Raw genomic sequence first — 24,993 nt, forward strand, 5'->3', positions numbered from 1 at the left:
CACAGTAACTTGCCCAGGGTCACAGGGAGATATTACAGAAGAGACACAGTAACTTGCCTGGGTTCACAGGGAGATAGAACAGAGAGACACAGTAAGTTGCCTGGAGTCTCACAGAGATATTACAGAGAGACACAGTAAGTTGCCTAGGGTCACAGGGAGATCGAACAGAGACACACAGTAACTTGCCTGGGGTCACAGGGAGATAGAACAGAGAGACACAGTAAGTTGCCTGGAGTCACACGGAGATATTACAGAGAGACACAGTAAGTTGCCTAGGGTCACAGGGAGAGAGAATAGAGAGATACAGTCACTTGCCTAGGGTCACAGGGAGATAGAATTCGGATTCTAAGGATCTTGATCCTAAGTGCTGTGCTTCTTCCACTCTGCCTTACTAAATAAGTACTTAGACAGCAAACTGCAGGAGGCTTAAGAGCTCAGTGGATGCTGAGGCTACTAGTAGAAGCTGCATGTCCCTGGGCCAGATTTGTCCCTCCTTTTTCTTTCTTTCCTGCTTTCTGCCTTCTAGTGTTTGTATAGAAGGCAGGCCTGACCCATTCCCCTCCCCTCAACACGACCAGTCCTTAGGAGGAGGCAGAGCTCTGACCCTCCCCTCTGCAGCTGCTGCTGCCTCTCAAGCCTTGGGTTTTCCTCTTGCAGGAAGGAATCATTAACCGTCACTTTCACTCTCCTTCTCCTCGGTGTCTGAGAGGCCTCCCCACCACCAATCTTCGGTTCTCTTCCTTTCTGCCTACCGTGGGAAGGGAGGTAATTGTGTCCACTGTGTGTCTGCCCAGACCCAATTACCTGTTCCTGAAAAGCACTAGCTTGCTCCTCAAATCCCGCTGTCCGGAAATAATTGACGACATCCATCACGGCCCAGTCTGCAGGATCCGGTGGTCTCCCATTTTCCATGGAACTGCAAAACACAAATCCAGACGGTTGTCATGGCAGTGGCTGCCTGGCTCATTCTTTGGTCAACTGGCCACCTCACTGGGAACACGGCCTGGCTCTCCACCCACCTCCCCACAGGGCAAAGATTCCTCTCGCCTTTCCTGGGTTCAGATGAGCATGACTCCCATTAGCTCAGTCACTGCCTTCCTAGTAAGCCATTTGATGTGTAATATACACATACTGTTTTTTAATCCAGAGACACTGAGAATGGCCCAGTGCCTTCTGGAGTAGGACAGTCACACTCCCGAGATAAGAACACCAAGGCCTTCACAATATGACCCGGATGCAGGTCTCTCTTCCTGTCTTCCTCACCCCCATCCCTGGACGTCCAGGGACAAAGCCATTCCCCAATAGGCCGTGTCCTTTCACAGACCAGGGCCTTTCCACTTTCCCCTTCCACAGTGCCCTCACCTGTCTCTACCTGACAAAATTCTGCCATGCCTCCCAGTTAGAAGGCTGACTCTTCCATGAGGCAGTCCCTGGCTCTGCTAGGGAAGGTTTAGTTATAACCTCCTCTGTGTTCTAGAATGCCACTCAAGCTCCCACTGCGGCACCTTCCACACTGGATTATACTCTCGGTTTGTGGGATGGTCTCTCCCACTAGAGGGGGACGTGTGGGCCAGAGATACACATTTGAGTCTGGACCACATCGCACTTATTACTCTTAGTGTCAAGCATGTACACTAGGACATCTTTAGATCAAGATGTCAACACAACTACTCAAGATAGTGCAGAAGATACAGGTTCCCCAGAAGGATCTCGGTAAAATTATCTGTTGCTTAATACATTTCAGGTAGAACTGAGGAGAAAACTGCCTGCCTTTTTTCTGTTATCATTAAAAATGCTAGGAGATCAGCAACTAAGATTCAAATTTGGAAACTGAATTTCAAGGTCAACTCCTCTCTCTCCCTTATTTCAGGAATACTATTAGAAATCTTCAACTTCTAGGAACTCCAATTGCCCAAATGAGTAAACAGATGACAGTCAGGCATCTGAGAAGGCCCATGGGTAACCCCCTCGTTGGATTTACAGGGAATAGAAAAAGTGGCTTAGAGAAAGTCGGGCTATGACTCCGCCTTGTGCCTGTGTTTTGGGAATATTCATCTGGATCTCTCGATCCCTCACCCAAGGAGATTCACCCGGAGTGTACAGCTAATATGCTGTTCCTCTTCTTAAAATCCCTCCAAGGCCACCCATCACTCTTAGGATAGACTCCAAATAGCCTAACTTGGCTTTGGAGGTCCTTCAGGTTAACCACCCCACTCCCCCCAGCCATCAAGAAGTGGAACAAATAGAACCCTTATTCCTACAGGCCATGCTCCTGGGGGGGGGGGCACTGATCGATAACCCTACAAGCTGCAGGTCGTGCCCAAGGCTAGGACAGGAGAGCACATGGCGTATGGCAATTTTGAGGTAAGGGGTAAAAAGTAGCCAGAAGGTACTCATATGAAGAAATCAGGTGAGGATTATTCCAGGCTCCCTTCAGCCAAGGGAGCCACACAGACCTCGGGGGCCACACTGAGGGTTCTAGATTTCTGCTAAGAGCAATGGGAAGTTGTTGGATGGCCTTATGTTAAGGGGCTGACCTGAGCTGACTCACGTTTTGAAAATGAGGGTATTGGAGAAGACCCAAAGAGGAAAAAGGGTACCCAAAAGGGTACCCATGAGAAGTCTATTACATCATTCACTGTCAGACTAGCCACAGAGAATGAAGGGGATGGGCGTGTCATGGACCTGGATGGAGGATGGGACATTCCTGAGTTGATACCCCTAGGATTAGGTGGACACATTGAACTTGGGGTAGCAGCCATACCTAAGTGGAGACTGAATGTGGGATATGCATGAGGAGCTTAAAGGAGAAGGGTGGGCTCGGAGTTCACATTTGGGAGATGGAGGCATCTAGATGGTAACTGAAACCTCAACAGAGGATGAGAGGAGAACCGGGCCTACAACTACGCTTGACAGGTTCAACATTTAGTGAGAGTAGAAAAGATTCATGTCACTGTTAAGTGAGATGAAACTGCCCAGACTGGAGAATGTCTGAAGAACTTTACACATCTAAATGTCAGAGGTCTGGTTGCCTTACCACTGGCCTAATGTCTTGCTCACAGCAGGAACGTGAAATATGTGACAGGCGGGGGATACTCACCACTAACTAATACAGATGGTGGCAAACCTAAAACACTGCACTAAAAAAGAAAACCCAACTTACATACTAGTGAAAATAAAGGGAGTCACTGATCAATGGCACTCTTTTTTCAAGAGCACTTAATTTAAAACCACCTAGAGGCAATGCTCACTAGTCAGAAGTGTTTTCAATTTTAAGCTTAGAAATTGCATGCTATGAACACACACAACCGTGTATGCACATACACCCTCCACCCCTTCCTACCACTTAATAGGCAATAAACATGGGGCGGTTTTCACCATAACATTGTCAAGCATGTACCTGTTGAACATGTATTTTTTAAAATGCAATGTATATATGTGTGTGTGTGTGTGTGTGTGTGTGTGTGTATCTATTTTTTTAATTTCTCCATTTGGTCAGATTTCCCATCATACCATTAACCTAAGTAATCATGACTGATACTGGGGACCCTCTTCAAGGTACCATTTTCCTTCCTCCCTTGCTTACAGTGGGCTTGAAGAGTGGAAGGGAGTTCACTGACCTAGCAAATCTTTTTAAGCTGTCTAATCAGCTCACTTCTAGCAGTGAGCACAGAGTCCCAGTGAAAATTTAATACTTTTCAAGTATCCCAGGAAACATCCGAATTTACTCTCCCTGTGGTTGACTTCAATTAGCTGTCTCTGCTCACAGAGAACAGTTACTCAATGACAGTAATGAAATGTGCTACATTGAGATTTTAGGATGGAAGGCTCTCCTGATTCTTACTCTGCTGGGATGTAATCGTCACTTCCATTCAGAATTCTGAAATATTCTTGAGCACTAGCAAGGCTCCAGAGCACAAAGAGTTTGTAAAGCTGCTGGCAAGGTACCATGAAGAACAGGAGCACTGTGGAACCGGGCGCTCTCGCACACACAGGGACAGGGAGCCCACCCAGAGAAGATGGGGGGCTTAGAAACAAAATGAGTATATCTAATGACTGATCTACCTACGCGCAAGCCTGATAGTCCCCTCAAAACAAAATAACTTGAAACCCTCACATTAGACTACTTATATCTCGAGAAGGAACACTTGACTTTCTTTGTCTCTGTAGCCCACCAGCTGCGAGCAGTGACTGTGACAGTGGGGACACAGCAAACACCTATTGAGTTAAATGTGCCAACAACCTGAGGGCACTCACTGCCTGCAACACATGCACACTTTCCACGTGATACCTGGTGTCAGCCTCCCACCTGGCTGGGAACTGGCTACTGTAACTGTCTTTTAGGAAACTTGAGGCTCAGAAACGTTAAGCAGCTCACTCCAAATCACACAGTAAAGCCAGAATTGGATTCCAGATACGCTTGACTCCAAACCTACGTTTCCTGCTGGGCTTATTCACTGATCCAACAGGTATTTACTGAACACCACTGTCTGCTCAGTGTTGTGCTAGGTGCAGGGTTACAAGGACAGAGAATGAGTGGCCCCTCTTCTCAAGGAGCTGGCAGTCTGGGGAGGCAAAGCAGATGGCAGACAGCTAACTCCAAGAGTAATACTAGAATTTGAGGGAGGAACAATGTGCTGCTGGGGGTTCGTGCAAGGGGGGAGCTGGTTAGTTTTTTGGTCTGCCTAGAATAGCTGAGGAACTTCAAGGGCAATTTCAAAAGGTATTTATTGCCACAAACACACCCTGTACTGAGGAATGGCTTGCAGAGGCCTGTCGGTGCGGGCACACAGCATTTCTTCCACGCTGCTGTGTGAATGCACGGGGTGAGGGGTGATGACACAGCCTTCCAGCGGTTTCAGTGACAGTTTTAAGAAGAAAGCTGGAGGTGATCCAAGGTAACATAAGGGGCTGGGCTGGGGCTGGCCGGGGGGGGAAGCCAGAGTGCCGAGGCTGAGGAGCACCTGACCTGAGGACATGGTGAAGGATGCGCGTGGGAAGGGGCAACTTTCCCCACTGGGGACACAGTACACCTCCCCAAGGACTGACACTTGACTTCATGTCCTTTCAAGTGGCCCATTCTCCTCACACCTTTTCTTATCACACGTGCAGCCTAATTCGAGAAATGTAACCGGTGTTGTTCAGAACACCGCCCAGATGAAGGTTCTATTGTGGCTGCTAGTTTTGCACTGATGACATGAGACGGGGGATATAAAAGTGCCATTGTCATCTGGTGTTTATTATTCACTATCATCAGAGCAAACGTTTCTCAGAAAATGATATATATGAAGATGACAAATTTATGAGCATTTTTCCAGGCCCAGAATCTTTAAAAATATATAGACAGGTCCTACCTATTTGCCTTATTACAAAAATTATCAAGAAATCCCATCACTTAATTAAATCCATTTAACCCCCTCACCTGTCAGTCATTGTGCATATGGGCAGGTACATCCGGTGTTGAGGAAAACTATACCAGGCCCGAGTAATTCACACTAGGAAATAACTGGCCATTACTTAAAAATCGCCTCACTTTTAAAGAGAACTACAGAGATGCAACCGCAGGGACAGAAATCTGGCAGATACGTGCCGATGGGTGGGGACCTTATTATGAGCTTTGCGTGTTGGTAAATCATCACCCCAAGCGTTGGCAGCCAGAGTCTCCGTTTCCATGTATATAAAGGTAGGTGGGAAATAGCTGAAACTCTTGCTGAATTTAGCACACACTCATTTTACAGTACTTATGACGTAAGATTCTGAGGGTTGGTCGGACTAAAAAGGGTACTCCGGATAAACACAATCGATGCGTGATTTCACAACTCCATTATATTCATCTATTGCATTTCTACTTTAAAGTTCAGAGAAAAAGTTTAACATATTATAATGATGTATTTGTCCCATTGCTCCTTTAAAAAATCTAATTCTGAATGCTACTTATAATTACACTTAGAAATGCATTTTAATTTTACACTTCCTTGATATTTATAACGTATTTTCAAAATTAAATGAACCTACTCTTTGCTCATGTCTTAAAACAGTCTTCAGCTAAAAGCAATTTGATTCTGATTCTAATAAATTAACACTGATCTCTCAATATCAGAGATGAGCAACCGAAGGAGCGTTAAGTTTTATCTGTTCCTTCCCCCTCTCCCTTGGTGTCCAGGAGCAGGGACCCAAGTAAATGGCAGGCCCAAGGAGAAGACAGGATGACTGAAAGATTCCGGACAGGGCATTTTTCATTTTTTAATATTCACATAAATAAGAGCTGACTGCATTTAGATGCAGCACACCCACGCGATGAAGCCGCTGAAAAAGCGAATCATTAATCAAGCCTTCCGCGTCTTCCAAGTTCTTCAGCTTAGCATTCAGAGACCTGATCCAAACAGACTTCTAGTTTGCACTGAGACCTAATGGAGCAACTTCCTGCCCTTGCCCACGTCCACGGCTTTGCTTATGTCACTCAAAGCCTTTCTGTTTGACTCCTAAGGATTGGAGGCCACTCACTTTTTTTTAAAAGGTACCAGTTAGATGTCTCCTTCCAAATATCTCCAACTAATATTTTATTCCAATCATTAAGTTGGGTTTTTTTTTTTTTTTTTTTTTCAGTTTTTGGCCCAGGCCAGGTTTGAACCCACTACCTTTGGTATATGGGGCCACCCCCTACATCCCTTCCCCCTTTGGGCCCCAGGCCCCCCCCAATTTTTTTTTTTTTTTTTTTTGAGACAAGAGTCTCACTCTGTTGCCCTAAGTAGAGTCCTCTGGCATCCTAGCTCACAGCAATCTCAAACTCTTGGGCTCAAGAGATCCTCCTGTCTCAACCTCCGAGTAGCTGGGACTACAGGCAGGCATCCACCACAGTGCCTGGCTAGTTTTTCTATTTTTAGTAGGGAAAGAGTCTCACTCTTGCTCAGGCTGGCCTCAAACTCCTGAGCTTAAGTAATCTGCCGGCCTCATCCTCCCAGAGTGCTAGGATTACAAGTGTGAGCCTCCCCCATGGGCTAGTTAATTAGTTCTAACAAGGCTATCAAGAGCCAGGCCCTTGATAAGCATTGGAAACTCAAAGTCTAATCAAAGGTTTAATCTCAATTCAGCTGTGAGATGAAGAGGGTCACATTTGTTCCCTGCCTTATTCCACAAAAGTGGTTGAGGAACTGGGCAGGTGGAAGGATGGAAAGCCTGTAAGTCAGGCTGTGCTATAGGTGTGTGGAGGAGGCCGTGGAGCTTTGGATGGGTGGCAGCAAGGCCAGCTCTGATGCAGCCGGCTGGAGCTGCCTCCCACATCGTTTCTTTCCTAGGTAACACATCACGTATCTTCCCGCAGGCTAACAGCTCTCCTCCGGAATCTCATAGCACTGTTCTTGGCATAACTCTGCCTGGAATATCTCCGCAGCCCATCTTTCGTAAGACAAAGGATCCTATAAACAGCCTCTTTCCTACCTCTTGTTAACTTTCCAGTGCAAAGAAAATCCTCCCAAGTAGTATAAATAAGTATACGCCTTTCAAGGAGACTCACTGAACATCTTTATTCACTATCAGATACAGCCCAGGCCAAACATTTCATGTGAACATATGAACATCTCCTATCCAATCTGTAACACCAAAGACAACAGCCTGGAGACTGTGTGAAGAACTATCCCTCCCTACTCTAAGCCCCAGCACAGTGATGACTATCCCAAAGGATGAGGTGTGGCCTTATCACTTAAACAAACTTGGCTTCCCTTCTCTAGGGATCTCAGTAGCAAGACAGAAGCTATAGAAAACAGCAGCCCTGAAGCGGCTGTATGAAATGTATAAAGATACAGAGGGAATAGGAATTCTGCTGGCCTTCCCTGAAGCTCCTATTAACCTCAGCATTTTAAAATGCGATGTCTCAATGTGCTTAGCTGACTTATTAGTTTTGTGCATTTTACTCTTCCAAAATATACACTACTTGAAGGCAGTTATTAGCAGTGGATAAAGTAATATAAACCAAAATAATAAACAGACTCAATTCTTAACCCAAGTTACCATTTAATTAAAGGGAATACTCAAATAGTTATTTATAATAGGACCATATATCAGAATGAACAACTATAAAATATTAAGAAATGAATCTTAGCTTCTGTAAGAAAAATAAAACTCTGCCAATTGCAAGTACCACTATTAACTCACGCATATTAGCCATATTTAAGAAATCACTCAACAAACAAACAGTGGGCTTGAACCACATAGACCATTTGGGCCTAACAGACACGTAAAGAACATTCAACCCAATAACCGCAGAACATCCCTTCTCCTCAAGCACACACGGGACATTCTTCAAGATAGATCAGGTTAGATCACAAAACAAATATTAACAAGTTTAAGAACACTGAAATATTACCAAGTATCTGTTTTGAATGCACTGGAATGAAACTAGAAATTAACAGAAGGAAAACTGAAAAATTCATAAATACGTAGAAATTAAACAATATGCTTTTGAACAACCAAGAGGTCAAAGAGGAAATCAAAAGTGAAATTAGAAAATATCTTGAGACAAATGAGAAGAAAAACACAACATACGAAACTTATGGAAGGCAACAAAAATAGTACTAAGAGAGAAGACTGTCACCATAGACACTTATACTACTATAAAAGTAATAAATCTAGCAGGTAAACAACCTAACTTTATGCCTCAAGGAAATAGATATAAGACGCACTAAGCCCAAAGTTAGCAGAAGGAAGGAAATAAGAAAGATAAGATCAGAAACAAATGAAACAGAGAATCGAAAAACAATAGAAAACAATTAACAAAACTGTAATTGGTTTTTTGAAAAGATAAAATTGATAAACTTTTAATAGAGTAAGAAAAAAAAGAGAGCAAATTCAAATAAATAAAACAAGAAATAAAAAAGACATTACAACTAATGTCACAGAAATACAAAGGACCATAAAAGACTACTAAAAACAATTACAGGTCAACAGAGCTCGATAATTTAGAAGAAATGGATAGGTTCATAGAAACATGTAAGACTGAATCATGAGGAAACAGAAAATCTAAACAGTCCTATAACTGATGAGGAGATTGAATCAGAAAACAAAAACATCCCTCAAAATAAAAACCCAGGGCAATATGGCTTCACTGGAGAATTTTATAAAACATTTAAGGAAGAATTAATGACAATCCTTCTCAAACTCTTCAAAAAAACTGAAAATCTGAACTCACTTTACGAGGCCACCATTATCCTTATACCAAAGCCAGATAAACACACTGCAAGAAAAGAAAGTTATGACAGAGGGAGATTACCTTAATATAAGAAAGGCCGCAGATGAAAACACTTCAGCTAACATCATACTCAATAGTGAAAAAGTGAAATCTTTTCCATTAAGATCAGGAACAACATTAGGATTCCCATTTTTGCCACTTCTATCCCGCTAGTATTGGAGGTCTTAGCCAGAGCAATTAGGCAAGAAAAAAGAAACAACAGGCATCCAAATTGGAAAGGAAAAAGTCTAACTGTCCCTATGTACAAATGATAGGATATTATATATACAGAAAATCCTAAAGATGCCACATGCACACACAAAATACCTATTCGAACTAATACACAAATTCAGTAAAGTCACATGATACAAAATCAACATACAAAAAATCAGTTGCACTTCTGTATGAACTATCTACAAATGAACTATCTGAAAAGGAAACTAGGAAAACAATCCCATTTACAATATCATCAAAAAGAGGAAAATACATGGGAATAATCTTAACTAAGGAAGAGAAAGACCTGCATACCAAAAACCATAAAAAATTATTAAAGGAATTAAAGACGATATAAACAAATGGAGAGATATCCAAAGTTCATGGATGAAAAACTTAACATTGTTGAAACGTCTATACTATAACCCAAACATCCCACTGATTCAATGTAATCCCTATAAAAATATCAATATCATTTTTATACAAATAGAAAAAAAAATTTCAATATTCATATGGAACCAGAAAAGACACAGAATAGGCAAAACAAACTTGAAAAAGAACAAAGCTGGTGGCAGCACACTTCCTGATTTTGAAATACATTACAAAGCTACAGTAATTAAAACAATGTGGTACGGGCATAAAGACAGACATATAGCCCAATGGAACAGAACAGAGAGCCCCCCCCAAAATAAATGTGTGCATGGTCAAGTGATTTTTGACAAGGCTGCCAAGAACACAAAATGGGGAAAGTCTCTTCAACTACTGGTGTTGAGAAAACTGGACATCCACATGCAAAAGAGTGAACTTGGATCTTACACCACACACAAAAATCAACTGAAAATGGATTATGGATTAACGACTTAAATACAAGGGTTGAAACGGTAAAATTCCTAGAGGTAAACATAGGGGAAAGGTTTCAAGACATTGGTTTTGGCAATGATTTCATGGCTATAACCCCATAGAACAGACACCAAAAACAGACAATGGGACCACATAAAACTACAAAGCTTCTGTATGGCCAAAGAAACAATCAATGGACTGAAAAGGTAACCCACGGAATGGGAGAAAGTATTTGCAAACTATATAACTTACAAGAGGTTAATTTCCAAAATAGAGAAGGAAGTCCTAGCAAAAAACCCTAGTAACCCAATGAAAGCACAGTTTAAGGACTTAGATAGATGTGTCTCAAAAGAAGACACACAAATGGCCAATAAGTATACGGAAAGAGGGTCAAAGTAACTAATCATCAGAGAAACGCAAGTCATATTTACAATAGGATAGTATCTCACACCTGTTAGGATACTACTATTGAAACAACAAAGACATGTACACTGGGATGTAGATGAATGGGAACCCTGTATGGTGTTGGTGGGGATGCAGAATGGTGCAGCCACTGTGGAAGACAGTATCTAAGTTCCTCAAAAAATTAAAAATAGAACTGCTTTGTGGCTCAGTAATCTCACTTCAAGGTATTCATCCAAAAGAGCTGAAAGCAGGTTCTCAAAGAGATATTAGTACGGTCACTCTCATCGCAGCACCATTCACAAGAGCCAAGACATGAAAACAACTGAACAAAAAAATACAGCACACACATACAATGGCATGCTAGTCATCCTTAAAAAAGAAAGGAACCGTTTCACCTGTGACAAAATGGATGCACCTAGAGGACATTGTGCTGAATGAAATAAGCCAATCACAGAAACAGAAATACTATGCGATGCTACCTAGACTACATGTGAGGCATCTAAAATAATCAAAACCATACAGGCAAAGAACAGAACGGTGGTTGACGGAGGGAAAGGCAAGTTAATAAACAAGGGGGTAAAATTTCAGCTTACAAGGTAAGTTTTAGAAATCTGCTCTGTAACACTGTGCCTGTAGATAACACTACTGTATTGTATACTTAAAAATATGTCAAGAATGTAGCTATTGTATTAAATACTCTCACCACATGAAATAAGAAAGAAACCACATGACCCTCTAACGTACCCCATCATCCCTGTCTGCAGGAAAGTTATAACTTCGGACACAGATTAGAAAGATAACTTTTCACTTCTGAACTATTGGCTCAGTTTCCTTCTTTTTCTTTTCCTGAAAGACTATCTGTTAAGACGTATTTAGTCACTTACAATGTCTTGTAAGTTTTATTTTACTTTTCCTGGCTTTTAGGATACAAAACCCTTGCCATCACAATCACCTTCCATTCCAGATGGCTGTCCCCTGGGAAGAAGAGCACTTCAAGAGCCACATCCTTGCGTTATGGTAGAGGCCGGGCCGGGAGGACTGGGAAAGGGGGAGAGAGCAGACAAGAGTGGGCATAATGGGGACAGCGTGCCTGGAAACTATCCAGAGAGCTGGATAAAACTCCCTCCTTGCAGTGACAGAACACACACTTACGTCCCTGTGACTATTCATGTGACGCTGCAGGACAGGACTGGGAGTAAATGAACGAGAGCTGAGGCTGGGAATCAGGCACACAGTGACAGCCACCAGTCCCCCATTCCATCTTCTCCGAGGAGCCAGACCAGGCTTTAAATGTCCAAAGAAACACCTTAAAGTGATTTAATACTGAGTCTGAGCTTATTAACTTTGTTCAGTTACAAAGGGCTTACACTCTTGCACAAAAAAGAAAACTTTTTCTTCAATGGATTTATGGCTACTTCAGTTACAGAAGTTTTGTTAGAATATTATGAGAAAAGACTAAAAGGGTACTGCACAAAAAGTGAAAGATTTTCCCATCCAGCCACTGAATGCCTTTGTCTCTAACAAAACCTAAGACCAACTTATTCAAAATTTGAAGAATCATTTTAGTTTTGGATGAAAGTACAACATAAAAGATACTGCCTAATACTTGAGGTATGTTTTATCTCAAAAGACTTCCAGATTATGAAGAAACATCAGTTTATGGTCTGAAAACCTAAACTTGTGGTTTAGTATTTTAAAACTTTTATCTCTACCAAAGAATAAATTTTACATTTATTCTTTTATCTTAAATTTTATCTAGATGGGTGGTACTTCAGTAATGCTAGCATTTTAAGAAATCTACATTGATTGTACTTTTAAAACAAGAGGCCAGTGTTCCACGCATTGCTTCATTCTACTCTTTGATGCCTGTCACCTGAAGCAACTCTTGAAAAGTGTCATAGAAACGACTGTTAAATTGTTCAGTATATATTTGCAAATGCTTTGTATCCACGCCAGTTAATGGAACTGTTAAAAGAAATAAAGATGATGAATTTAATAATTTGTGTTCTTTTTGCTAATGCTCCTTGGTTAAGTCATGGAAGAGATTTACAAAGACTGATTGTACTGTTAAAATAAATTCAGGATTTTACTGAAACAAAAGGAATGCTTGTTCAATATTTAAGAATTAAAGACAATAATGGCAAAGTAATTTATGTTTTCTACACTATATTATACTGCATATGAATGAGCTAGATTTGAAACTCTAAGGAAAGAAAAAGCTGATTTTTGACCTGCTAAATAGGCACAAAGTTTACGCTGAAAATGGAACTTTGCAGAGTACAGCTGGTGCTGGTCCTGTGTCCCATTAGGAAGCCGGGCCACACAACAAGAGGTGAACGGTAAGAAAGCAAAGCTTCATCTGTGTTTACAGCCGCTCCCTTCCACACATCACCACCTGAGCTCCACCTCCCGTCAGATCAGTGGTGACATTAGATTCTCATGGGAGTGGGAACTCTACTGTAACCCTGCAGGTGAGGGACCAAGGTTGTGTGCTCTGTATGAGAATCTAACACCTGATGATTGGACGCAGAGACGTAATGCGTTTGAATCATCCTCAAACCATCTCCCCAAACTCAGTCTGTGGAAAAAGTCTTCCATGAAACTGGTACCTGGTGCCAAAAAGTGTGGGGACTGCTGGAGTATGAGACAATAATAAGAAGAATTATATATGTTTTTCTAACATGGATAAACTTCAAGAAAATGTGAAGAATGATTTATCGACATTGATAACCTTACAGATGCTTATTAATTTATGCAATACAATGAATTCAATGTTAATAATATTGAGTTAACTAGTGCATTAGTAAATTGATTTAACTTTGACAGATGTAATTATGAAACCAATAGGCTTTTGCTTCAATGTCAAATCAACACAAACTAGACAAACCAGTTGTGTGAACGTAGCTGCAAATATTATAACAAAATAATTTTTTGGTACTTGATCCAGTTATTAGAATGCTTTTAAGTATATTTGGAATTACATGAGTATGTGATTGGATGGTTTGAACTGTAATTTTTGAAATCTAAATGCAGATCAAGTGAGTCCAATGAAAATTCTGTGTCCAGACTGATATAGATGTGAAATATACAACAGATTGTTAAACATTTAGTGTAAAATGTAAAAATATCTCATTAATAATGTTATTGATTACATGCAAAAATAACTTTGAGTATGTTAAGTTAAACGAAACATATTAAAATTTATTTCACTTATTTGAACATGACTACAAGAAAAGGTGAAGTTACGTATGTGGCTTAGGTTTTATTTCTACTGGGTAATAATGATATATATCCAGAAATGGGATCGGGAAGTTGTAAAATATATGATTGCTCAGCACTAGAAAATAATTGCTAAATTGCTTTGCAAAGCTGCCAGATGACTCAACACCTCCACAAGTACCATCAATTGTAAATTCAAATCCCAAGGATTGGTGGGGCCACATTTTAAAATTTTTGCCAAGTGAATGGGAAGGGGCACGTTTCTGTGACCTTGATTTGCATTTTCTCGGTCTCCAATGGTAATATCTCTTCGTATGTTAACTGGCCATCCATGTACTTCCTCCTCTATGGAATGTCTGTTCATATTTTAGCCATTTCTCTGCGGTATTTTTCTGTTTGTGTTTTTCTTATTGATTTCTTGGTTTTAACTGTTGAAGACCCTGAACATAAAATTAAATATAAAATTAGCTTACTCTTGCACTTCAAAATGGGTTCAAGTAGAATCAAAGCCCTGATGATTGCCATTCCAAAATCATATTGACTCGTAATATATGGAACAGAGATCTGAACAAGAATCCACATTAGAGATCCAAGAGTTTTGTTGGTCAAGGCTAAGAGACTTTTGCAGAAATAAATGAATGAAGGGTAAAAGGCAGGAAGGAGATGCCAGTGTGATGTTCGCTTACAACTGTCAGAGTATAGCATTTGTTTATTGAGTTTAGGTCAACAAACTCGATAAATCAGAAGACCTGAAATGCTGAGCTCCAATCATCCTTTTCTTCCTCTTCAGCAATGACAGAAGAATCAGGATCCACACTGGGAATGAACCTGCTCCAAGACGGCCCCAAACTAGACCCATTTCAGTGTGTGATACTGAGTGAGGATAGTTACAGGACAAAAGTTACACGGAGAAAAAGGAATGAGCCTAGAGTCAGAAGAGCTGGGTGCAAACCGCAGGCTTGCCCTTTTAAATGGTCACTTCTCTGTTTACTTACTTATTTTTTAAAGGCTGCAACATATACACCGTATCAAATGACACAATGATTAAATGACATAACATTTGTGAAGACAAATTAGCAGTAAGTACTCTGATGCGTTTCGAATTAGAAAATAAAGACTATAATTACTACGTAACTATATAATTTAGAAGTGCTTTCCTTCAATCCTCATAGCAACTCTCCAATTTTACTTCACATTCAAGAGGGCCGAGGCAAAGTGAAATGAGATGATTTATTTCTTACGTATTCTTCTGCTGGTGAAGAAAGGAAGACAAAGTCAAACTCAAGCCTTCCGAAACGAAAACTTGGCGAAGTCAAGAGTTCTCTCCATGGCAATGTCACGGTTAACCCACCCCAACCCCCTCACACCTCTACCAAGGCTCCAAATCCCAGCTAGGAGTGTTGCTTCTTTCCTAAAGGAAGAAAAATTTCCTCCCCCAACTAACAAACTGGCTTTATTTTTTTAAGGCTTTTTTTTTTTTTTAAAATTTCAGACTTACAGAGAGGTTGCAAGAATAGTACAAAAATCCCATATGCCCAGATTCCCCCAAATGTTAATATTTTACCACATTTGCTTTATTCTTCCTCTCTCCCCCGCCTCTTTCCTATGATATATAAAGAGGCAGGAGAAGGAAAGCAGAGGAAGCTCCAGATTGAAATATTTAAAAATTCATGGTCTTTTTAAAGTCTCAAAGTAGAAAGAACCAGGACAAATATGTAAACTACTTTCTGATACCAAGAGGTCACCCTGTTAGGCATTCCTCATGAGGACGCTAGCTTAGAGCAGTGGTTCCCAACTGAGAATCACTTTGCCCCTCGGGGAACATTAGGCAATGCCTGGGGACATTGATTATCAAGATTGGAGAGGGTACAACTGGCGTCTAGTTCAGAAAACAGAGATGCAGCTAAATACACTACAAGGCACAGAACAGCCCCTTCCACACACGGCCTTAAGACCCTATGTTTACACCTTAGGGATCCTGCCTCAAAATCTAACCCTTCCCTGTCCCACATGTTAGCCACTTGCAACTATGTAAACTAACTGGAACGTCCGGTCAGAACAGAGAGCGGGAGCTGTATTTACTCTGCTGCCTGAAACAACTGAAAAACATACACAATCTCTGAAACGGTACATGGGACTCAAAAACACTGGTCATAGGCGGTAAAGGACAGAGATTTCCGAGAGATGGGAAGCAAGCAAGATAAGCCCTGAGGAAGGTTCTCTGGCTGTGCACAGAGAGAAAGTAGGGGGCTGCAGAGGCTGCCCCTGAGGATTCAGCAGAGCCCTGGTCAGCAGCAGCATGTAAGGAAACTACCTGAGGTGGGAAACCATCCCGGGGAGTTTAAAGGGAATAATCCTTGGAGAACATGCAGGGATGGAATTAGTACCTTTTCCTACCTTTTTCAGAGAAGAAAATCTCATAACTCAGGAGCAGTGATTAGAGTGCTCAGTAAAAAAAAGGGGGGGGGATTACCCTTAGACTAAACGCAGCACTGGTCCTGCCTAACAAAATTTAAAAGCAAGACTTAAAAGGATGAAACTGTTTCCAAGTAACTTAACAGCATCCCTGTATAAATATCAAGCATATCTACAGAAGTATAAAAATACCCAGCACCAACAAGGTAAAATTCACAATGTCTGACATTCAGTCAAAAATTACCAGCCATGCGAGGAAGCAGAATAATACAGCCCATAATGAGAAGAAAGGAAATCAATTGAAACTGATTAAGAAATGATACAAATGATACAATCAGTAAACAAAGACACTGAGACAGTTATCACGGCGTATTCTATACACTGGAGATGCCAGAAGAAAATAATGAATCCTTTAAGTGGAGCCACGGAGATATAAAAAAGTTCCAAGCTGAACTTCAGGAGAGGAAGTGTATGAAATGAGAAATGGATGGGATTAATAAATATTAGATGTTTTAGAAGAAAAGACCAGTGGACTTGGATGCAAATCAATAGAAGCTACCCAAAATGAAACACAGAGAAAAAAAATTTAAAAAGGGAACAGGACATCAGTGAATGATGGACGGTATCAAACAATGAAATATACACATAATTGGAGTGCCCAGTGGAGAATGGGGAGGAACCAAAAATATCTGAAAAATAATGGCTAACAATTTTCCAAACTTGATGAAAACGAGATCTACACACAGATCCAAGATATAAAACCAAGAAACATGAAAAAAAAAACCACACCAAACCTCACTAACTGCTTAATATGCCAATGACAAGGATTAAATGTTAGAAGCGTACAGGAAGAAATGACATACACACACCAAAGAACAAAGATAAGGAAAATGCTAAGATAAGAAACCAAACTGGAAGGCCTGCTCGAACCCTATTTTCACCTTTCACTGGAGGTTCTACTCAGAGAAGTGAGAAAGGAGAAGGAAATATAAGGCATCCAGATGGGGAAGGAAAAAGTAAAACTGTCCTTTTAATTCAGAAGATACAATTCTGTAGTTGAAACATAACCACAGAATCTACAAAAAGCTACTAGAAAATAACAGGTGAGCTTACTAAGGCTCTGGCATGCAAGACTAAGGTACAAAAATCAATGGCAGAACCTCTGTAAGTTGACCGCCCAAAGGACTGTAACAGACTGGCCAACAGAAGGAACTAACCAAGCCCACTATACTGACATGTCTACAAAAATTAGGTCAATGTAAGGAGGGAGCCAATGTAGGGAGGTTCTACCATATATACTAAAATAAATAATTGAAAATTCAAGTTAAAAAAGCAATACCATTTAAAATAGCATCAAAAACATGAAATATGTAGAGATGAATATGACCAAAAAAAGGTGAGATTTGGACACTGAAAGCTACACAACATTGCTCAAAGAAATTAAAAACCTAAGCAGATTGAGAAAAATACTGTGTTAATTTGTCAGAAGATATAGTTAAGATGTTAACTCTCTCCACATAGATTTATACTTCAATGCAATGCCTTCTGAAATGCCAGTAGGTTTGGTGTTTTTTTTGTTTTCTGGTGGAAATTGACAAGCTGATTCTAAGGTTCACATAGAAATGTAAAGAAGCAAAACAATCTTGAATAAGAAAAACAAAGCTGGACAGCTAAGACTACCTAATTTCAAGTTATAATTATCAAAATAGTGTTATATTTGTGTGTCAAGGGCATAAAGAGTCTAGAAATAGACCCACGGATATGTAATCAATTATTTTTCAAAAAAGTTGCAAAAGGGTTTGAATAAGTCATGTTGAAAATATTGGATAGCCATGAGCACAAAACACCAACAAAAACACTTCAATCCCTATCTCATCCCACAAACAAAAATTAACTCAAAAATCATAGTCCTACGTCCTAAAAGCTAAAAGCATAAAAGCTCTAGAAGAAAATGCAGGAGAAAATCATTGAGACCTTGCGTTAGGCAAAGATTCCTTAAATAAGATACCTAACCACTATCCGTAAAAGAAAAAATTGATAAATGGGACTTCATAAACATTTAAGAACTTCTAGCCTTTGAAAGATACGGTAGAAATTATAAAAAGACAAGCCACATACTAGGAGAAGATATTTCCAAATCACATATAGGATTATATTCATAATATATAAAAACTCCCTATAAACAATGAGAAAAACTAAACCAATAAAAAGATGGGAAAACATTTGAACAATGCTTCACCTAAGAAGAGACACGATGGCAAATATCCACAGGAAAAGGGGCTTCACATCTCTAGTCATTAGGGAAATGAAAATTAAAACCACATCTAATATAATGTATAAAAAAGATTGGTCGTACCAAGTTAGTGAGGGCACATTTAGAACGCACTGGGGATGATGGGTGCTTTCATTATCTTAATTGGGGTCACAGTTCCATCCATGTACACAAATATCCTAACTTAGCAAATTTTATACTTTAAACATGCGGTTTATTATAGGTCAAGTGTACTTCAATAAAGCTGTTCATTTTAAAATTGATTAAAATTAAGAAAACGTTCGGTTCATCAACTACACTAGTCACATTTCAAGTTCTTATTAGCCTTTTGTGGCTCGTGGCTACCATCTTAGCTCAAATACAGAACACTTCCTTCACTGCTGAAAACACTGCCAGGCAGCAACGGTCCAGCTCATACATAAAAAGGCATCCATTTCTTCCATTCCACCTACATCCACCTACCCCAAACTTCAAGAATGGCAACAGGCCTGGCAACATGGCCTGGCGCTGATTTACAAATTACTCAAGAATCTGAAAAAACAGGTTTTTATTAAGTCAATTTTAATGCTACTTTGCTACACAGCAAAATATATCTTCTATTCATAAACATATAGTACACTGTCTCCTCATTTAGATATCACAGCTTCTATGGATTACATTTAATTAGTTTCCTCCAAAGCTCAAGTTGATGGCAATTTTAAACTAAATGACATGGAAAGAAACACCCTCTTGGAATTTCCTTTCTCCCTGTAATCAAAGTAGTTATTGCTTCCATATAACTCCTAAATGAGACTATTCATTTTTTGTCCTTAGACTCACAGATAATCTTTTTGTTTTATTTTGAAATATTATGCTATACAACACAACTGAATTTTCCTACTTGAAAGAATCAAGCATATAACTCTTACACAACACGTATAATCAGAAGTTTCAAACGTGAGAACTGACATTAAAATAGAACACCATGGTTTGCACTGAAATGTTTCACGTTCAATGCACAGTTCATAAAATTAGGATAGAGCAGTTGTCCCAACTTAGTAATCTTACCCAAGCCTTTTCCCTTCCTACACCATAGTTTTAGTTTTGAGAGTTAGAGGTGATTTTATTAGGGGGGAAATAAAAAAAGGAAGATCTATGTTCTGCCCCCCACCCTGTAGCCTATAGACTTGGAAGGCAGAGGCTATGCTTGCTTGGAGTTTTTGTTTCAATATACAGAAAGCAGGGCTGAGATCCTCAACTGTCCTTGTTCCAAAGCCTGGCACACAAACCTTTCATAAACGTTTTGATGTCTTAGTCATCTGTCTTAGAAATGGAATTCAGAGAGAGGTAACTGGGGGTGGGGGGAGCAAGGAGGCTGGTGGCCAGTGCAGATAAACCAAGACAACCCCCCAACTGTGGTACTGTAGTACATAAGCCAGAAGAATGAAAATAGAAACCAAGTCCCTCTGTTGTTTGCAGAAGCAGAACTCAGAAGCCAGCTTCACTTACTTTTTTACACCGACAGAGCCATTTTCCTTGTTTTCCATGTCAACAGATAGCATGGGAAGGCTGCAGGGTTCCTTTACTTCAGCAACTAATCAATAAGGGAGAAAAGCTTGTGTTTAATTCTTAGAAAGTGAGAGAAGAATAGATATTCTGAGTCGGAAACACAAAGCTCCCTTTTCCAGCTTCACAACAGTTCACGTACGTTTGTTTAAATCTCCAGTTCCCTCCGCGATTGGAGAGAGGTGATTAAACCTACAGAGCTGGAGGAGACGAGAGGGATTGGGGTGCTTTCATCTGGACTGGCACTCCCTGCCTTGACAATAAGCATTTGCAAATGAAATTGAAGCCACGTTCAAAACAAGTGCTGTGTGAGCTGGCACAGCTTCCTCTGGGTGCCAAGCTCTCACTGAAGACACTGCAACTCACAAATGAGTCAAAGTAGAGAAAAACAATCCCCCTTTTCCTGCCCCCCTCCCACGATGGGCTGTGATTTTTTTTCATATATATATATATATATATATATTTTTTTTTTTGTCCACTCCCCTGCTCCTGGATTTTTTTCATTGCAATGCAGAAGGCACTTGAGGCTTTTGTCAGCAAGTATTCCCCTACCTCACATATTCTCAGTGAAAGCCTTAAAAACCCGTCTGTGAGATGGCCAGGCTGTGGCAACGCAGGAGCTCACAAAAATGCCAGATAGCCTTTATGCACAGAAAGGTGGGGTGTGTGTGTGTGTGTGTGTGTGTGTGAGGGTTTGTGTGTGTGCGTGCGCGCGCGTAAGGGAGAGGAGGAAGCTCATTAAATTTATGAAAAATCATCAAAACATTTGAGCTACAGTAGCATCTATCACTTTGTCTTTTTGTTTAGGAGGATGAGGACTGTGAAAAAAAATTAAATAAAAACCCTCCACAATTAATATGCAATTAGGAAGATGAAAAAGCTATGAACCAAACTGCTTTAAGAAAAAAAAAAAAGGGAAAAAAAACCCAGCCCCTTGAAACGTGTTTGCGCTTATTCAGCTGAAGCCATAAATTAAATACATTTCCTCCCCAATCACTTTATACTTCGGCACTCCTTCCCGAGGGATTGCTCTGACATGACAGGTGCATCATTTAGTATATTCACGAGATTTTATCGCTGTTCGAGAAGTAGATGATTACCAAATAACGCCGTAAGTGTGGGATAATCCTCACTCCTGACACACACATCCACACACAAACTTCCAGTTGCTAAACCACTTCGATCATCGCTAGAGAAATCCAACATTGATATACATCCAGATATTAGCATCCATTCACACACCGTTCCAGAGACAGAAAGATAGTGCTGCTTCATGCCAGAGAAGAATGATTTCACTTCAGTTGGAAACTGTTACCCATTCACCATTTTCTAAGCCTCTTACAAAACAAAACACAATGACACTCTGTAACATCACACTACATTATTATTATTATTACTACTATTATTTCCCCCTTTTTTGGTGGAAGAGTAAAAAGAAAACCTACCTAGAAGCAACTAAAACATATCATTTTTTATGGGCTTATCAAGAACAGCCAAAGAAACCCCAATGTTTTCTTTCACAAAGTAGGCTGGCAAAGGAATTCAATAAGGAGGTACAATTTGACACAGTGAAATAAAACCAGGCTGGCTCTCAGCCAACATGACGTTAGGACTCACACACAAGCTGCACCAACTGCCTTCTGGTTCATGGCTGACTTTTTAAAGCTACAGTGTGCCTGTTCACTTTGGCTAACTACCGTCAGCACAATTCCTGGAAGTGAATGAATCTCCAGTCCCAACCCCACAGAATTCTCCCTACACCTGCCTTGTACAAAGAAAAACAAGCTGTCTCAATAGCCTCTCCTTTTCTCCCTCCCCTTCCTTGTTGCTGCGTGATAGGGCTTTTGCTGTTGTTTGGAGCATGAATGTCATGTTTCAAACTATTTCTTTTTCTCCCTTGTGGGGAAAAAAAGAAGAGAACCCAGCGCTTATGGGCTATAACCAGTGAACGTTCTGAAGCTGCAGTCCTGTGTTCCTCTTTTTTTTCCTAACAGAGACTCGTGGACAAAGTTCCCAGGGCTGGCTTTTAAGTAATCTCTTTGTGAGAATAAGGAGAGCACTGCCCAGCAGCAAATCCTTTTACTTCATTAGGCAGGAAGTACCGTATTTCAGCGAGGATGCAAAATAGATGACCAGATCTTCTGAAAACACCCACATTCTTTTATGTTGGCATTCAGCCTACCAAATGAAGCCAGCAAAAATTCTAACCGAAACAAACAAAACCTTATTCTACAAAATGAAAACAATCAGTGCTGGGAGGGAGGTGTTAATCTTTAACTATTTATCTCAGTTGCTCAAAAAACATAATTCAACAAATTCAACCAACACGTACAACCTATGAGTACCTGGCATTGTATTAGTTACATATACATAAGAAGATCATTCAGTCTCTCCCACTACCACCCTAAATCCCAGTTCAGAAAATAAGGAAATGGAATAGAGATTGGGTAGTTTTTTCATTAAGTTACCTCTGGCCAATCTCACAATTCCCTTGCTTAGCTGGGAACCCACTGTTTCCAGGGAAACAATCCCACCCCATAAACATTCTTCACACACACAGAAAACCTGCATGGTTGCATCCTCATTGAAATAAACACCAGTCAACCTTTAGATGCTTTTAGATCAAGATGTCAACAAAACTCCTCAAGATAGTGCAGAAGATACAGGTTCCCCAGAAGGATCCCGGTAAAATTATCTGTTGCTTAATACATTTCAGGTAGAATTGAGGAGAAAGCTGCCTGCCCACCCCACCCCCCTTTTCTTCTGCTATCATTAAGAACGCTAGGAGATCAGCAACTAAGATTTAAATTTGGAAACTGAATTTCAAGGTCAACTCCCCCCTCCCCTTATTTCAGGAATACTATTAGAAATCTTCAACTTCTTGAAAGACCATGACCAAGAAAAATGCCAAGTGTTCTTTCTACCTATTTTTGGCATTACCCCTCGAAAAACCAAATAATCATGTCTAGGAACCAATTCTAAGCGTTCAAATATTTTTTGAGTATCATTTTTTGAGGGAGGTCAGGTATCTAGACCTTTCCTCACTGCTGATCAAAATGATGGACTCTCGTGAAGATAAAGACCTCTTTCACCTGACACCAACCGCTCAGATCAAATTGTGTTCACTTCACAGGGCAATGAGGAAAAGAAAATGGAGTTACGCCCAGTTCTTCCTTGGGCACCAGTCATGGGAGAAAGGATTCTGTGAAGTTTTTTCAAGCATTTTTTTCTACATGTGGAAAAGGATATCCCCTCTCATCTTGCCTGCTGTGATCAAAAGTTTGCCAGTTAGACAAGTGTAAGGTTTCAGAAGGTGTTGTAAAAAAGCAATTCCATTTTATAAAAAATGCACCACAGGCTATTCTATTTAATAAATTATGAAAATAGGAGGCTTCACTTACCAGCTAGTCTCTAACTTTGGTAATAAACTGACACTTGGGAATATACATACACATATGCCAGTACCCACCCACACCCTCCAGCAAACTGTTTGACATTAACCCTCTGCTGATAAAAATGATGTGTGTGTAGTGTGTAGCATAAATGGAGTGTAATGTGTGTTCAGCGTGTATTACGTGGTATGTGGTCGCATAACGTGTGTAGTGTGCCTGGTGCACGCGTGTGAGAGAGAGACGGGAGGCTGGGGAGCGAGCACAGAGCAGGGTGTGCTAAAGTACCTTTGGAGACTCCTGCGCGCGACTCTGCAGCAGAACTTTTCGGGCACTTTAGGAAGTGGGTTCAGATGGGGGAGGGGAGGCGGCTCAGGAAGGGCGGGAAACTGTTTCCGATTGGCTTCTTTTATTGATCGGTACTCATCCCCCAGGCAGAGGAGACCCGCGCCGTCCCAAGGAACCGCTGGTCCACGCCTCCATTTCGGGACCCGCCCCCGGATGCCTCCAGCCCGAAGTCGCCCAGAGCAGGGCCGGGCTCCACGCGTCCCAAAGGGCGTCCCGTGGAAGAGTGAAGAGCAGCCTGGACAGGGGACAGTGAGGACGGGACCGAGCACCGCCGGCCGAGAGCCCAACAACTCCGTGCGGCACCAGTGACACTGAGGGGAAAGTTTCTGGCTAAGACTGTACAGGAGAACAGTTCGCTGGTGTTTAGTGTGGGCTCCCAAGAAAGAACCAGTCTTTGGAAAAAGGGGGTGGGGGTGGTGCTTGCCGAGCCACGCCGCCGCCCAGCCCGGCCCCGAGCTCTGCCCCGCGGTCCCGGGCGCGCCGGGCTGTCGGCGGGACAGGGCGACCGAGTCCGCGCCCGAGGATGCAACAAGCTGCCGGAGCACCGGACACGCGCGAAGACCAGCCAGGGCAGAGCGGCTTTCCTCGCGGCCTTCCTCGCTTCCTCGCCTCCTGGCCGGGAGGGGCGCGCTCCCACGCCCGGGCCGAGGAGCGGATCACTTACCTCCGCGCACGGCCGCGCCGGGGGTCGCCCCGCACGGAGCTGGGCGGCCGCCACGCGCCGAGCCGAGCCCGAGCCCGGCGGCGCGCGGGGCACGCCGGGAGTTGTAGTCCGCCGCGCGCCGCGGGGCCGGGGGCGGGGACCCAGCGCTGGGGGAGGCCGAGCGCCATCCGGAGCTGCCGGCCCCACCCGGCCCGGCCTGGGGATGGGGGCAGGGCGTCTGCAACACCTTCCAACTTCAGGGAGCTGGAGGTTTTTGCAGGTGGAGGGTTTCAGGTTAATACCATTTCCTTGCTGTCTTACTCGCTCTTGACAGCCCTGATGAAGTTTTAAGCGGGACTTTGGCAGCCACGATGAGTACAGATTTCCCAGGCCAAGTTCCGACCCTCCAGAGCTCTGATCTCCCTTCACCCGGAACACACACGTGGCACTCTGCGTGGAGCAACTATTCTTTTGCTCGCAG

At 41.7% G+C, this 24,993-nt stretch overlaps 1 protein-coding gene across 1 annotated transcript in view; it reads right to left on the bottom strand.

Annotated features, from left to right (window-relative positions):
- SAMD13 (sterile alpha motif domain containing 13) overlaps positions 1–20,154 on the bottom strand; it is a 37,085-nt gene extending 16,931 nt beyond the window's left edge. Inside the window, exons 1-2 of the mRNA XM_023509784.1 lie at positions 20,076–20,154; positions 805–916 (exon numbers count right to left, since the gene is read on the bottom strand). Of these exons, the coding sequence (XP_023365552.1) occupies positions 805–916; positions 20,076–20,128 (165 nt within the window). The 5' untranslated portion in view covers positions 20,129–20,154. The remainder of the gene's footprint in view (positions 1–804; positions 917–20,075) is intronic.
- Positions 20,155–24,993: the final 4,839 nt, after the last annotated feature.

Source organism: Otolemur garnettii, unplaced genomic scaffold (assembly GCF_000181295.1).
Source record: "Otolemur garnettii isolate 467f Iridium unplaced genomic scaffold, OtoGar3 scaffold00010, whole genome shotgun sequence".
In the NCBI taxonomy this organism is placed as follows: domain Eukaryota; kingdom Metazoa; phylum Chordata; class Mammalia; order Primates; family Galagidae; genus Otolemur; species Otolemur garnettii.